At 41.6% G+C, this 17,112-nt stretch overlaps 1 protein-coding gene across 1 annotated transcript in view; it reads left to right on the plus strand.

The window, feature by feature from the left end:
* MAP3K3 (mitogen-activated protein kinase kinase kinase 3) overlaps nucleotides 1-17,112 on the plus strand; it is a 36,556-nt gene continuing 19,444 nt past the window's right edge. The window contains exons 1-4 of the mRNA XM_080976748.1: nucleotides 1-503; nucleotides 12,696-12,817; nucleotides 14,176-14,250; nucleotides 15,559-15,599. Of these exons, the coding sequence (XP_080832874.1) occupies nucleotides 500-503; nucleotides 12,696-12,817; nucleotides 14,176-14,250; nucleotides 15,559-15,599 (242 nt within the window). The 5' untranslated portion in view covers nucleotides 1-499. The remainder of the gene's footprint in view (nucleotides 504-12,695; nucleotides 12,818-14,175; nucleotides 14,251-15,558; nucleotides 15,600-17,112) is intronic.

The following is a 17,112-nucleotide window of genomic DNA, read 5'->3' on the forward strand; positions in this document are numbered from 1 at the left end:
TCCGCCTTACTCCGCCAATGCGCACGCGCGCTTCCTGCCTTCTCTGAGGGACGGGGGAAGAAAAACCGTTTCGGGAGTGGGCGGTTTTGTGAGTGCGCGCGCGTGTGTTTCAAGCCAAGGCAGCGCGCATGCGCGAGCGGTTACGAGGCTTTGCCTCAGAACCTCCGCGCCGAGAGGGGAGTCTTCGCGTCGCCGAAGGAAGAAGTCGAACAGACCGACGGAAGGCGGGCGCGGGAGGAGGAGGAGCCGCTGCCTTGCCTGCCCGTCCGCCCGCGGCCTTCGGAAGGACTTGGCCGAAGTGGGCACCTGAGGCCCAAGCCTTGGAATGAGGCGGCGGAGGCGGAGGCGGAGGCGGCTGCTGTGAGGGGAGGAAAAGGAAGGAAGCGGCGCGGAGGGGAAAGACGGAGCGAAAGAAGAGCGGGCGGCGGGGGGCGACCGGCTGACGGCGCCCACATCCCCAGAGGCGCTTCCCCCGCCCCCTCCCCAACCGGCCGCCAAGATGGGTGAGGGAACTCGGCCGGTGGCCGTTGTGAGGGGAGCTGCGGGCGTCAGGCCGACGACGTATTGACGTCAGGGCGGCGTTGGGGGGGGAGTCGTCAAGGAAGCCCTGATGGAGGGGGCTGCCTTTAATAGGGATGGGGGGGATGTGAGGGGTTAAATATGCTTTGCTGAGGGTGCGCGCGCTTTCCTATTGAGGACAGCTCGGGGGGAGGTAATACCGTGGGAGGAAGTCGGTCAAACTCGAGTAATAATAATAATAATAATAATATTTATACCCCGCCCATCTGGCTGGGTTTCCCCAGCCACTCTGGGCGGCTTCCAACAAAACACTAAAATACAATAACCCATTAAACATTAAAAGCTTCCCTAAACAGGGCTGCCTTCAGATGTCTTCTAAAAGTTTGGTAATTATTTTTCTCTTTGACACCTGGTGGGAGGGCGTTCCACAGAGCGGGTGCCACTACCGAGAAGGCCCTCTGCCTGGTTCCCTGTAACTTGGCTTCTCACAGTGAGGGAACCGCCAGAAGGCCCTCGGTGCTGGACCTCAGTGTCCGGGCAGGACGATGGAGGTGGAGATGCTCCTTCAGGTATACTGGACCGAGACCGTTTAGGGCTTACAGGTCAGCACCAACACTTTGAATTGTTCTCGGAAACATACTGGGAGCCAGTGTAGGTCTTTCAAGACCGGTGTTATATGGTCTCGGCGGCCGCTCCCAGTCACCAGTTTAGCTGCCGCATTCTGGATTAGTTATAGTTTCTGGGTCACCTTCAAAGGTAGCCCCACATAGAGCGCATTGCAGTAGTCCAAGCGAGAGATAACTAGAGCATGCACCACTCTGGCGAGACAGTCTGCGGGCAGGTAGGGTCTCAGCCTGCGTACCAGATGGAGCTGATAAACAGCTGTCCTGGACACAGAATTGACCTGCGCCTCCATGGACAGCTGTGAGTCTAGAATGACTTCCAGGCTGCGCACCTGGTCCTTCAGGGGCACAGTTACCCCATTCAGGACCATGGAGTCCTCTACACCCGCCCGTCTCCTGTCCCCCCAAAACAGTACTTCTGTCTTGTCAGGATTCAACCTCAATCTGTTAGCCGCCATCCATCATCTCTAGATGAGTAGCATCATCTCCAGAGTAGCAAGAAGGACGGGCACAGTTTGTTTGGTTTTCCCTGGTGGGACGAGGGGAATCGTAGAGTGGGAAGTGATCCCAAGGGTCATCTAGTCCAACCCCCTTGCAAAGCAGGCATCCTGCCCGCAGCCGTCCCTGAGTGGGCTCGAACCACCAACCTTACAGCCAGAGGCACTGACCTTATATTTAGCGCTGCTATTTGGCGAGGTCTGGTTGTGTTAATGGCCACATGATACGGGGTTAAACTGTCGCCAGAACAGCAGTGGGGGGACGGGACCTGTGGCTCTCCCGATGTTGGAGGGCAACAGGTGATCTCCATCCTTGAACTAGCTAAACTTTTGGTTTGCAAGCACCCTTTGTTGAAATGCTTTGAGGAGACAATCACAGGGCAAAAGTATAATAGTGTTCTCTTTTCTCTGTTTGTCCTGGCAAGGATCGGGTAGCTTAGTATGTCTTGTTATGTTTTTGCTGTTTTATTTATTTATTCATTATTTCACTTTATTTGTTTCGTAAAATCTACACACCACTTGATTGTAAGGAGAAGGAACCTCAAGGAGATGAAACAATAAATTTGAGAAAAATCTAGACAGTACTTTTTAAATGTTGGTAGCTCAGTAGGTCTTGAGTTCTGAAGAGGTTGCAGATGTGCTGTTCATTTTGTTAAAGGAGTTGCCTAAGGCATATAACACTTTCAGTCAGTTTGGGGTGGCTTGCAGAATGGACAAAATTTGAATTTTGGTCTTGCAAAAATCATGTATGTATTAACCTCCCTATGCTACAGTTTGAAACACACTAAATGTGTTTGTGTGAATGAGAGAGAGGAGATTGTGTTTGAACAAGTACTCCAAAGGCTCTAGTCCACTTTGTTCACATTTTAGGTGAAGTTGTATATGATTAAAGGAGGTGATAGCACAAAAGTTATTTATTTTTGTTCCTTTGTAGATGAATAGTCTGAAAGTTATACTTTTAAGTGAGATACTCCTCAGAGGTTGGCATAATGTAATTTGTTGTGGTTCGTGTGAATTAGCTGAATTCTGAGCTTTGGCTGTTTTGCATACTACCTGTCCTGAAAATATTAAAATATGCAAACTGAATCTGTTGGCTAATGCTACAGTGACCCAAAAGTGGGATGCACTCTGAACCCAAAGAGGAATGAACTGGTGGGAGTTATGTGCTATGGGAAAGTGACACATGCTCTCTGTTTTAAAATCTAGGGAACCTTCAGAAAATCAGTTCTTTGTGATATGAGGAAGCATGCATTTTCCAACAAAGTTGGCATTGCCCTAAAATTACTTCATCAAGTATAATACAAGGTGTTTGTTCAGATTCAGCCACAGGTTATAGATGACACCACCACTACTTGAAAAATACATTGAAGATAATAAATCATGTAGTGTTGGTCCTGTGCCTATTAGCTGGGCATAGAAATAGATCTACTCACTGATAAGAAGTGTGTAGAAAAGTGGAAGCTCACCTAAAATACAGTATGAAGAGGACTTACCATGCTTTTTAGTGTGTGAGTAAATCTGTAATCAAGTACTTTTGTCAACTGAAGGGATTTTAAAATCTACAGTGAATATGCCTTCAATATGGAAAACCTGAATTAAGATCATTCAGAGCTCCTGTGATGACACCTGGTTATATTGGTGCCTTGATCATTTGGAGCTTGCATGGTGGGCTTTCCTCGAAAACATTCAACTAATGCAAAATTTTGTGTCTGCATAGTTGGAGACAAAAACCTAATCTAGGTTATGGATGTAGTTACATTTTCATAGCTGTTAGGTGGTTTTGCAATATTTTAATTTAAGAGGCAAACTATTGTGCTTATTTGGGAAACAATTGGGCATAGATGTGGGCTTTTTGTTCAGTTCATAAACTGTGTGGTCTTGTAGGTGCTACTTAGTCTTTCTGTTAATCATCTTAAATAAAACAATAAATAAATAAGGATGCAAGGGAGGGCCTTGCTAAATTGAGACCAAAGGTTCATTCTACCTCCCATAGAGTGCAACAGAACTTCAGTTAGTCGGTAAATTTATATCCTGCCCTTCAAAAAAAAGTGCAGGGCAGCTTACAAAACTCCAAACTAATGTAACAGCATACAAAATTATAGCAAGGGGGGAAAACAGTAGAGAAGTAGAAAACCAGATCAAATTTCAAGCTGAAGTGTGTATGTGTGTTAAAAAACAACAAATGGGAAGATAAAGGGCTTCAGTTGGTTCACCTGTTGTGCCTGTTCCTGGACAGGGATAGCCTAGCCCAGGGGTCAGCAAACCTTTTCAGCAGGGGGCCAGTCCACTGTCCCTCAGACCTTGTGGGGGGCCGGACTATATTTGGGGGGGGGGATGAACGAATTCCTATGCCCCACAAATAACCCAGAGGTGCATTTTAAATAAAAGCACACATTCTACTCATATAAAAACACCAGGCAGGCCCCACGAACAACCCAGAGATGCATTTTAAATAAAAGGGCACATTCTACTCATGTAAAAACACGCTGGTTCCTGGACCGTCTGCGGGCCGGATTTAGAAAGCAATTGGGCCAGATCTAGGCCCCGGGCCTTAGTTTGCCTACCCATGGCCTAGCCACAGTGATCTGGTAACTTCATGCTTGATGTATATTACAAGTTGAATCTATGTATATTTACTTAGAAATGGACACCATTGAGTTTATTCTCAAGTATTGGAATCAAAATATGGAGTTGGAAACTGTTAGAAGTTAGGCTGTGTTCTATAATTGGAATACTGCAGTTTTCTCCCATTCATGCTCCCCCTTTGAACAGAGAGAGACTTTTACTCAGTTTTTTTTATTAAAAAAAACCAACCCCAACATAAAACCTTCTGGGTTTATGGAAGGGGTAATCAACTCTGACAGGCCATATGCATTTTTTATGTTGACAGATTTTGGATTTTTGCACTGTGGGCTGTATACAACAAAGCTGCTCAGTTAGTACAAAGATTCCCACCTTTGCAACAGGACTTTTCTACCCATGCACTGTGGGGGCGGGTTTCCCCTCTAGAGCAGATTTGGAGGGGATGCAAGGAGAGTAAGTCCTTGCACTAATGAGATAACTTCATTGGATACAACCATATCTATTAATAAGAAAGTGGCATCTGTATATTATAATTGAATGTTGTATTGGATCATTTCTCATGCATGCTGTTGAACGAGGAAACAAATAATCATTCTGAGTTCTTTATGAAGAAGCCTAGATGCCAAAAAATCTGGCTTCATTATGAATTCCAGTTAAAAGTAAATAAAACCCAGTTTAGCTTTTCTCAACCCCAAATGATTGATATGATTGAGAGTTCAGTGACCCCATTTAGGGGGGGAAATGGCTTGGAAGAAGATGGTGGAAAGTGACTTTTTAGGCCATTCTCCTCTCCAACAGCCCTATTAGCCCCTTATAAAGAAAATCTTTAATAAAAACAATTTAACAAAACCTTTCCTGAGAGCTGTGGTATCCTCCTGAATTTGGTGGGCTGTTGCATAGGGTTGAAGAAGGAAAGGGGATCACCTCAAATTGGTGGGAGGCACCTTCCATGAACAGAGTACCCAAGAATGTTATTTGGTCATTGACAATGCTATAGACATAGCAAAAAAGAGTAATAAAAAAAGCTTAAATAATACAACACATGGTTGGAGTACTCATTCATGCAAGTAAAACACATCAGTGTTCCAATAATAAAGTTGCTGAAATAGAAAGATATTTCCATGGCAACCATTTTGCTTACCTTCTCTGAAGAAAGCAGGAGGGCCAAACTAATTTTCCCCAAAGGTGACTAATGTTCAAAAGACTACAACCTAATTCCAATATATAATTTTTTTATTTAACTATTTGTGAAGAAAATCATGATAAAATAGATGGAAACCTCTCAGCCAAAGTATTCAACATTGGCCTAGAGAGAAATGTAGAAAATACGCTCAGTATGCAGAACTTATTTCTACAGCCTTAAGTAGACAAACTGCATTGCCAGTGCTGAAATTTAGAAATAACTTTTAGATCTTGAAAAAAATACCTACAAACATAGTTAAATTACAGGAAGTAAAGTGAGTCAAGCGCTAAATTGTATTTTCTTGCCTGTTAACAACCCTAAATACAAAGTTACTTGTCTAGCTATGACAGGCATCAGTTTTTTATTTCAACAGCTGAGTTTCCTCTTTCAACATTTTAGTCATTTTCAGGGATGTCCATGATATCATTTCTTTATAAACTACTTGCAGCCTCATACTTGGTGTTGCTTTGAAATTATAAGAAAACAAAACATCAGTGGAGTTTACAAGCAGTGCAGTTTGAAAGTTTCAGTCCACCATTTTGATTCAGAATGGTGCCAAACATAGATGAAAACCTGCTTCTTGATCTCAGAAACCATCTTAAGGATATCTTACACGGTCCAAAAGCATAATAGATAAACAACTTTCCAAAATATATAGTAGATCTGGCTATCTTCCATTTTAGACTGAGTTGTTGAATCCATTAACATTAAGATAAATGATATTAAGCTATATTCACAAAAATTAGCAAACAGGATTTTTAATTACCTTTATTAGCTTTACAGTTAATCCTATAATTGATTTAGATTTATAATTATTCCAAGATCCAAAGGTAGATTCCAGTAGATTTCTCAGTTTTCCTCTAATGTCTCACCCTCCTTCAGTATAACATTTTTAACAGTCTATTTCTGCCAGTAAATTGGAACTGAGTGCACTTTATGTAATGGCTTAAATGTTTAAAAACATAGTATACATTGCAAGGTTAGAAGCATTTATTTCCATGGATAAAGCCAAGTTTGGAAACATGGGTTTGAGAATGTCATTCTTTATTACATAAAAGGGGTCAGCAGCACCTCAAATGCATTCCTTTTTCTGCAAGAAAGAAATTTAACGTTCCACTACAGTGTTGAGATTCAGGTCACAATCATAAGCACACTGACTGCAAAATAAGTTCCTTGAGATAGTAGATATTCTAAGGTTTGTGCAGTTACTCATCTACTTTTCCAATCTTTTTAACTTACAGTCTACAGTAATACCTCTTGTTACGAACCATCCTCCTTGTGAACGGTTCAGGTAACGAGCTCCGCTAACCCAGAAGTAGGTGCTCCTGGAAGCAAATTTTGCCCCAGGATGCGAGTGGAAGTTGCACGCCAGAGGCCCGGGCCTCATGTTAAGAATGGTTTCAGGATAAGAATGGACCTCCGGAACGAATTAAGTTTGTAACCGGAGGTACCACTGTATAAAGATTAGTCTATTATAGAGCAACAGCTTGTTTACAAATAGCACAGTATGATTTTAAAGAAATAGTGCTTGTTGTCATGAATGTGATTCACTTTCACATAAAGATGTGACAGTTGTTTGACATAGTTGAGTAGTGCTAGCTCTATTTGGTTTATGTCATTTAGCTTCTCACTTAAATAGGATTTGTGATGATGAAGATGATTTATTAAATTTATATACTGCCCTTCATCTGAAGATTTCAGAGTGGTTCACAAGATAATTAGGGCAGTTCACAAGATAAAGATCCCATCCCATAAGCATTTACACTTCAAATAACAACATAAAAGCTTGTCCCTACTTTGCTATATCATGGAATTGAAAACTGGGAACTTGCATCTCTATAAGCATGAATTGGAGCATAGAGTTAATGTATCTGTGGATTTTATTCATTTCAGACTACATCTGTCTATTTTGTAGGAGGTTCCCAGGTGCCTTAAAGCTTGACTTTTCTGTGTCAGAATTCTTGTAAGACAAATAAATGAATATTGCTCGGTTTTCCTTTCTTGCACAAGCATATTGGTCTGCAGGCTTCCGGTATTTACAAAAGTTCTGGAAGTGTTTCTACTCTTGTTAGTTTATAGTTTTGTTAGTTTGCATCCTTGTTGAAGAAGAAACGTTGAGTTCTAAATGTTAACCAAAATAAACATTTGACACAACACAGTAGCTTTCCTTGTATGTACCAGTTCCTTTTTATCAATGATATAAAGTGGAGTGTGGATTTTAAAACATGAAAAGCATTTCCTGAACAACATCATTCCAGCACAAAGCTTAACTGTTTCTCCCAGACCTACTGGAGACCTTGCAAAATTCTGCCTCTCTACACTGTTCAACAACTGCCAAACCTTCATTTATAGTCATTTCTGCATTATCTGTTCATTGTCACAAACATGAAAATGAATCCATGACATTTGTCAGGTTACATGTAATATTTCCCTAATGACTTACTAGAGAAAGCAAACAAAACTTCCTTGGAAGGTATACTTTGACTTCTATGCAGGCCTTAATTATAGCTGTACATGAAACAGAGGAGTGGACAAGTATAGCTTTGCATGGGTCAGAAAGTTAATATTGTAGACCAGCAATTATAAGGAAAGCACGAAGAAGCATTTGTGTCCATCATTGTCTTAACAAGATGCTGTTTTAAATGTTCCTTCCCCCACCCCAGAAAGTCAGTTCAGCCATATTACCTTGTGTTCTAGGTTTCTTGCAATACTTAGCTTTTTTGTAAAAAATGATTTTTTGCATTGGAGTGCAAAGTTTATGTTGGCCATGTAGGAGGCGGGTGATAGAGGAGCATAAGATTAATATACAGTATAGAGCAGAGGTCGGCAACCTAAGGCCCGTGGGCCGGAAGCAGCCCATGAGGGTCGCTTAACCAGCCCATGAGCTGCCCCCGAACCAAGCCGCCCGCTCGGCGAATCCCCATGCATCTGTGCATGTCCGCGGCGCCGGAAATCGCTTCTTCGCATGCCCAGATGCTGAAAATAGCAAAGAAATTCACTTTAAAAATACAAAATCCTGTAGTTTGGTCATGTCAGTTTCTAATAGTATATTGATGGGAACATTCAGGTCCTTTGTATAGTAGAAAATTGCTTTACTGACAAAACCGTGTATGATGAAATGCATTTTACTTCATAGATAATGGATTTTTTTGCAGTATAGAAGCTCAGAAATCTAATTTGTTCTCTGTCTGTGATCTAAAGCTAATCTGGCTGAAAGTACATTACAGGTTCCAATTCATTGAGGTCATCTGAGCAAGAGTAGACATGGAGAACAACTTCAAATGCAGATGCTTTAGTTTGCCTTGAAGACACAAACACAACGGTAAACACCCCAAAACCCTGTGGTAAATAATCTTCCCAGGAGACTGGGAGTCCATCTCCCATGCTTTCTGGTGTGCTCTACCGACACATCATCTCCTGAAGGACTAGAGAGACCTGGAAGGCATGAAGGTAGCTGGTTAGGCATCTTCATCTTCCACCTGAGAGATAAATCAAGGGAGCCATTAGAGGTAATAAGGATTCCTTCAGAAAATATCAGTCTTGTTCAAATGAGAACAAGAAGGAACACAAACTTAGCTAAAAGAAATACAAGCTGACAGCAAGGAATGAAGAAGAAATTGAAGAGCACATTCCTAAAAACATTAAGCTCTCTGGGCTGTTGGACAGCTCCCCAGTCTAGTTGGTAACAGAAAAATCAAAGCTACACATGAGTGGTGGCAGGAATGGGATAACATGAAATTTGATACTAGATCCGTAACTAATTGCAGATTAAGCAATTTGCTTTTTAACTGGAATTCAGTTTGAGCCCTCCCTTTATAACAAGTGGGTCTAGAATTGCAGCCATTGAGCAATTGACAACCCTATAGGAGTATAAAAAGAGCTGGTCCTTTTTCAACACGTGCTGGGGCAGGGTAATTTGTTTTCCGTGGAGGAGGATGGTCATGAGTACATTTTTGAGTTAATACTCATGGTTTGTGACCACAGATCTGCATCTCTGCAGCAGTGAAAACCTTGGGCCTACTTGATATAATTGAGATTGCATTAAGTGTTGCCACTCCTTTGGCATGTCTCTAATATATTACTTCACTTCCCCACTTCTGATTTATGTAGCACCTGGAATAGTGCATCTTCGGTGGTATATCATCACATATTCTGATGATATACTTTTGCAAGACCTCTTACAATAACCCTGCCTTTTGCCCTGAACTGTAGGAACCACTTTGATGTAGTATTTAGCATGTTGGACTAGGGCTAGGCATACTCAGGTTCACATCCCCACTTGACCCTAAAGTTCACTGTGTGATCTTATTGGCCTAGTGTACCCTTTATTTATTTACATAGTTATAAGGCCTATAAGCAGCTTACAAATGTAAAAACCAATTGTGCAACATTGTTAAAATACACAGTGAAACAGTTCCTTAAAATATGCAGTAAAACCATCACATTAAAACAGCATAGCAATTTAAATAGGACTGGTTGAGAGATCAAGGGAATGCCTGGGTAAAAAGTGTTTTTTCAATACAATGGGACCTCTCATTTTTAATCAGGGCATATATTTCACAACATCAGTGCCAGCATTGAAAAAGCCCACCACAAACCAATAACTAACCAGGTTACTCTTCTTGATCTTAATGTCTTTACTGGACAGTGAAGAGGAATCCAATCCGAACAAGAAAATGGGATCTGGGAACGTGCCTTGTTTTTGTGGCATTATTTATGTAATTGCCAGCACAGCTTCACTGTAACCATGCTGTAACACACCACCCAATAAAATTTCTAACTTCCCAATTACTTTTTGGCAAAAACAAAAAACCAAAACCCCTTAATTTATATTCCATACTGCAGTTGTGAGATGTTTACTTGAACAGCTGGATTTGCAAAACAATTATTTTGACACTGGGCTGCTAATATGATTGCTTATATAACCATTATTCTAACACCTGCTGGCAGACAATCAAGCAGTCTAACAGCACAATCCTATATGTGATTATTCAGATATAAGTTGCATTGAGTTTGGTGGGACTTGTATCATCACTATTGTTAATAGGGATCATTGAATGCATAAGAGACACAGACTATGTAATTAACTATATGACTGTAGTGCCTCTGTATATTCTTTGATAATGGATGAGCAGGCCATTAAATAAGTATTTTGAAGGGTTTCATGTAATTAGTGAAACAAGATATTGACACAGTGGCTGTAGATCTCTGGTGGAATAAACATACAGAATACAGTTGTACCTTGGTTCTGGATTGCCTTGCAACTCAAATGTTTTGGCTCCCGAACTCCGCAAACCGAGAAGTGAGTATTCTGGTTTGCAAATGTTTTTTGGAAGCTGAATGTCCGATGCAGCTTTCACTGCTTCCGGTTGAGTGCAGGAAGCTTCTGCAGCCAATCGGAAGCTACGCCTTGGTTTTTGTCCATTTTCGGAAGTCGAGTAGACTTCCGGAATGGATTCTGTTCGAGGACCAAAGTATGACTGTACAATAAAAATGATGGATGTGGCAAATAAAAAGACATGTAAAAGTAGAAAAATAAAATACAGAGGCAGAGGCAGGGTAAAAACCCCAATAAGCTACAGAAAATAGCCAATTCAATCCCAGTAAACTACAGAAAATGCATTGCCGCATTCAGTTATTGCATATGAGAAGAAAAAGATGGGCCAATTTAGTTCTCAGTAAAACCTCTCCACATACTTGTCTGTAGAGCAGGGAGTTTAGTGGGCTGTTCAGTTGAGTTAGCATAGGAGAGAAATCTATACCACATCGAGTAAAAAGGATCCATTTTCATTGAACCATTAAGGACTCTCCATTTATATGTCAGGTGTCCTGACAATGCAAAGCAAAGACTGTCTAGCTTAAAAGCAAAATGCAGCCATGTTCTCTTATCAAGAAGAGAAGATGCTCAGACTAGTATTTAATATACATGGCCAACTGTTTACTGCAGATTGCATGGAACTAAGATGTGACCTTGTTACCATTCTTTAGCATTTAATGCCTCTAAAAAGTCAGTGGAAGGCAGTGTTTGATAAAATGTTCTGACAGCGAGTCATAATATTACATTAAAAGGTTTTGAAAAGGAGGTAATATGATGGTATTGGAAAGGCTTTTCAAAGAAAAGACCTTAGCTTGATGTGTAGAGAAGTGGGAGAACTGTTCCAGGCTTTGGAAGTAGACTTGCCAGAAGGTGCAAAAGCCACAAATAGATTACCGTATTTTTTTGCTCTATAAGACTCACCTTTTCCCTCCTAAAAAGTAAGGGGAAGTATGTGTGCGTCTTATGGAGCGAATGCAGGCTGTGCAGCTATCCCAGAAGCCAGAACAGCAAGAGGGATTGCTGCTTTCACTGTGCAGCAATCCCTCTTGCTGTTCCGGCTTCTGAAATTCAGAATATTTTTTTTCTTGTTTTCCTCCTCCAAAAACTAGGTGCGTCTTGTGGTCTGGTGCGTCTTACAGAGCGAAAAATATGGTGACTGAGTGGAGGGGTGAAGTACAATAAGGGAAGATAGGGGCAAGAATGGAGAGGTGAAAAGCTTTAAGACCTCAGTGTTGTTGTGAAAAGCAAGAGGAAACCTGAGTTGAAAGTTAAAGAGATTAGTTTCGCGCGTACCTGTTGAACTGATCAAAAGAAGAAAGTGCCAAAGGAAGGCCGACTAGGTAGTGTTTTCCAGGGAAAGCACAACAAAGTGGTTCTCTCCCCACCCCAGTAGATAGTTAGGAAAAGGCAAATTTTGACAGTACTGAAGAGGAGGAAGCAGAGACAGGCTAGGATAGATGCACAAGCATAAGAAATGGAAAATGACCCTAACTAGTGTTGGGTAATATTGAATCAGTCTAGCTATTTTTTAGATCCAAATGTTTAAAGGCAAATGTAGTTTAGTGTACAGTCATACCTCGGGTTAAATATGCTTCAGGTTGAGCGTTTTCAGGTTACGCTCCACGGCGACCTGGAAGTAACTGAGCGCGTTACTTCTGGGTTTCGCCACACGCACAGATGCTCAAAATGACGTCATGCGTGGAAGTGGCGAAACGCGACCTGCGCACAGTCGCGTGTTATGTTTTACTCGGGATGCAAACAGGGATCCGGAACGGATCCCGTTCGCATCCAGAGGTACCACTGTATTTGCAAGGAATGTAAAACATCTTTGTGTGATGTGTATTGGACTGAGAGCAGAAGGAAAGAAAGAAAGAAAGAAAGAAAGAAAGAAAGAAAGAAAGAAAGAAAGAAAGAAAGATCCCTCTCCATCCAAAAGTTGTCTGCTCAAAAGAATTCCTCATTTATTGTTACAGATGAACAGGAGGCCTTGAAATCTATCATGAAGGATTTGGTTGCACTCAAGATGAGCCGGCGCCCCAGATTGTCTGGTTTTGAAAGCATGAAAACCAAAGACTCTCCACATTCAAACAGACAGGTAGGTAGTATGTTCCTGAAAGCTGCTGCTTTGCCTGCCTTGTAATTGGCTGTTATTAACATAATGCCTGCTGAGCCAAATGGATTTCACAATTTTATCCTAATAAAAACCAAGGCAGGTCAGAAGGTGGTGCCTTATGTTTGCCGTTTGTTGGGTGGTCTTGTTATTTCGAAATTAGAATGTTTGCTTTGGATTTCCTTTTCCTTTTCCCTGCCTCTGATTTTAGCCTTCCAGCTGCTTTTCTTATTATTGCACAGGTAATTTTAATTTTTCCTTCATCAGCAAGCAGGAGACCAGGGCAGCAAAGAATTATCTCTTACTCCCACAGATGGCAGTGCCAGCTACTGCTCCTGTGCTTTTATTAAGGTTTTTTTTTTCTTATTTAAATTGTATACCACCCTGGGAGTCTCACACTAAAGTGTATCTTATAAATAAGCAGTCTAACACAGAGAGAGAGAAAGTGCTTTCTGCTTTTGCCTTCAGAGAAACATTCCTGATTATTGCAATAATAAATGCTCCAAGCCTTCATGGTTAAACTCCTCTTTCATTGCTAAGCCCTTTGCTCAAAATCTAATCAGTGGCAGGAAAGCTCATCTGCCAACCCTTCTGAGATTTTTTGACCGTAGTGAAAGTTCAACATAGCTATTCAAACTTAATTCCTTGGCCACTGCAGATGCCTTCTTTCATGGAGAGTCCTTCAGCTAATACTGTAAACCAGGGCTGACTAATGTGTGCCTCCAGATGTTGCTGAACCACAACTCCCATCAGCCCCAGCCATCATGACTAATGGCAAGGAGTGGTAGGAATTTAAGTTCAGCAGCATCTGGAGGCACACAGGTGAGCCACCTGTGCTACAGCAACTATAATTCCTCTTATCCTAACTTGAGCGCTAAGCCTTATTTTGGACATTCTTTTGCTGCCTGCTTTTCTTGCTTCCAGACAGAGAACGTGAAATTCTCTGGTCAGCAGGCTGGAGAACAGGCAGCCTCACTCACACTGGGAAGACACGTGATAGGAGAGAGTTGTGCAGTCCCAACCTCACCTAGGGACCAATTTGGATGCCTTTCTGTCCAAAGAGTTCTGTCTTTTTCATGTTTCGCTCCTGTTTGTCATGGTGGGTTATGTAGCTTTCCAGATGGCTTGAATTATTAGTAACATTGATTCTGCTGAAATTTAGATGGGTCTCTTCCTTGCAAATGAGGTCAAGTTTTTTTCTGCAGCTCCATCTTTTGGACAGGGTGCAGTTATTGCTTGCTGCCTCCTCTCCTGCTTGCTGACCAGAGGGGAACATAATTATAAGTCCAGCTTTCCCTTTTTCATTTACAAATGTAACATTGTATTTTTTCTTCCCATTTAAGAAAAAGCACAGTACCAGCAACTCAGCTGTCCTGAGCAACCAGTGTGTGTGTGCAGCAGAGGACAAAAAGGCTCAGGTAAGCAAACTTTCCCCCCGTCCTGTACTATTAGAAATTGAGGAGACATTTATATTTTTAGGTGTGTGTAAAATATGTTAAGGGCGCTGTGGGTTAAACCACAGAGCCTAGGACTTGCCGATCAGAAGGTCAAGGTTTGAATCCCCGCGACGGGGTGAGCTCCCGTTGTTCGGTCCCAGCTCTTGCCCACCTAGCAGTTCGAAAGTACGTCGAAGTGCAAGTAGATAAATAGGTACCGCTCCGGCGGGAAGGTAAACGGCATTTCCATGCGCTGCTCTGGTTCGCTAGAAGCGGCTTAGTCATGCTGGCCACATGACCCGGAAGCTGTACGCCTGCTCTCTTGGCCAATAAAGCCAGATGAGTGCCGCAACCCTAGAGTTGGCCACGACTGGACCTAATGGTCAGGGGTCCCTTTACCTTTACCTTTAAATTATGTTAACAAAACAAGCAAACAAGAACATTCCGTGCTCAAACCTCCTACCATACCCAACATGAGGAGGCATGCATGAGATATACATTGAAAGGAACCTTGGGACACTTCGTTCAGTGAGGCTATAGGTTATGAGGAAGGTGTGGGGTTCATAATCCTTACTCGCATGTGACCTCTGGCCAAGACAGTGACAAGACTAGTTGCATGGCTGAGACGCTCCACTGTTGTGCTGCATTTCAGCTCCAATTTTTCAGAGATGTAGCAATCTTTCCATGATACCATGCGGGGGAGGCTAGATGAATTTCCTCCACATTTATTCCAGTCCTCCTTGGAATGGAAGCCTTAGTAGCACACTCTCCAAAAGCCCCAAAGGTTTGAACATTCTGGGGTCTAGCCAGCAGCCACATTGAGAACCCCCTTCTCCTTCCTTACAGGACAACACAGAAGAAGGTCTGGTGCTCCTCCTTCAAAAACATTGGCCTCTGATTTCACCCCAATAAAACCATCCATATTCTGAAGATGTGGATGATATTTTTATTTTTTAAAAAAGCATGGTACACTTAGCATCAGATTTAGTTTGACGCACAATCTGGAGCGACATGCCTTTTCCCCCTTCAAAATTCCAAAGTGCCCCGAGACTTAACCTCAGTTTTGCCATATAGTCTTAAGGCCTGTGTTGGAAATTATATTATAGCTTACCAAACAGGGTTCATGAAAGGGAAGAAATTAAAATTAACTGCACAGAGTAGTTACAGCAAATCCAAACAAATCCACAACTTCTGCTCTGTAGTTAACTCACTAATATATTTTATTGTTTTGTGGAAGGAAGGAAATGCCCAAACATATAGCAGGTGAACTAACAATCTCTTCTTTGGCAGAATGACATCCGGATAAAGTTTGAATATAATGGGGAAAAGCGGTAAGTTTTTGTCTTCTTTTCACATACTTAACTATATTTTGGGTACATTTTGTGTGCTTAGTATAATTTGAATCTGGTTTTAATGAAGGGATTAGTTGTTTGCTAAAGAATCTTGATAACCGGTGATAAATTAGATAGGGATAAATTAGAGGAATCAACATCCTGACTAATACAAGAAAGATCCTGTTGCATTCTTTATAAGGTAAGTTGCATTTGGAATCCAGTAGAAATTGCAAATGTTTGCGATACCCAGTAGATAACCTGGCTCAATTTGTTAGGAGAGCAATGAAAAATAATACAGAATGTACTGTTTGTTTGTGTGTATTTGATTTGTATTTTTTATCAGCTTAAGTAACCATTTTTATTAACAATAATTAAAAATACATAAGTAGGGTACGTTAGCTGGGGTAGTGCTGAACAGTAGCCTTTCTATGGACTTCCAACTCCTAGAATTTCTCTCCTGCGTTACAATATGTTACCGAGTTTGGCTCCTACACGCAGTGACCTTAATGTATCCTTATTAGCCTGAGCTCTTTTAATTATTATTATTTATTGAATTTATATACCACCCTAATTAAATAAACAGGTGTCACTTACCCTCCCCTAAAATGTCACCTTAACTCACCTTGTCATTACGACACCAGATGTGGCTCCCTGTACCTCCCTGTCATACATAGTTAAAATTAAGTGATATTCGGAGAAGACACCTTGAAATCAGTGGCTGTCCATTGATTTCAATAGGCCTTCTCTAAGGAAGAAACATTGGGTGGTATCCAGTCTTAAAGTTCTAACTAAGCAAGAAAAGGGTCGGAAAAGATCTGCCCACATTTTACATAAGAACATCAGGGTAGCTCACGCATCAATCCACAATCTTGAATATATGGCCCAAATGTGGATCCCTGTTCTTCTGTGGGGTTATGCGAGGGGAGTACAGAGTAACTGGTATGCAGACTGTTTACCTTCTGATCTGTGAACACCAGCATTATAGCTTTAAGATGTTGGTTGTGCAGAGCCAACTTCAGTTCCTAGGCACAGACATTTTATGTTTGAGTCCTGTGCAGAAATATTCCAAATTTCTGGGGGCATTTGATATTCTTCACATAGGATGCCAGTAGACATTTCTGATCAGAAGTAAGTCCCTGTGAGTTCAATACATGTTTATTTGTCTTACCCTCTGAGCTCAATACAGCTTATTCCCAAATATGGTGACCTCCAGGGGTTAGTCCAATTCTCATCAGCCCCAGTCCACATGGCTAGTGGTCACAGATAACGGGAGATGTCGTCCAACCATATCTGGAGGGGGCACCATGTTGGTTTACAGTCACATGTTTTGCAGGGATTATACATTTTGGGGCAGATGCTTTCTGTTTCAACCTTTAAACACCTGGTGAAGACTTTTCTATGCTTGCCAGGCTTATGCAGACAATTAATAAAATACATTTACATAATAGTCGATGGGCTCTGATTTTAAATGTTAATGTGTTTTCATTAAATATAAATAAACTGTAAACTG

The sequence above is a fragment of the Podarcis pityusensis genome (genome assembly GCF_964106645.2).
Source record: "Podarcis pityusensis genome assembly, chromosome: 13".
Taxonomy (NCBI): Eukaryota; Metazoa; Chordata; class Lepidosauria; order Squamata; family Lacertidae; genus Podarcis; species Podarcis pityusensis.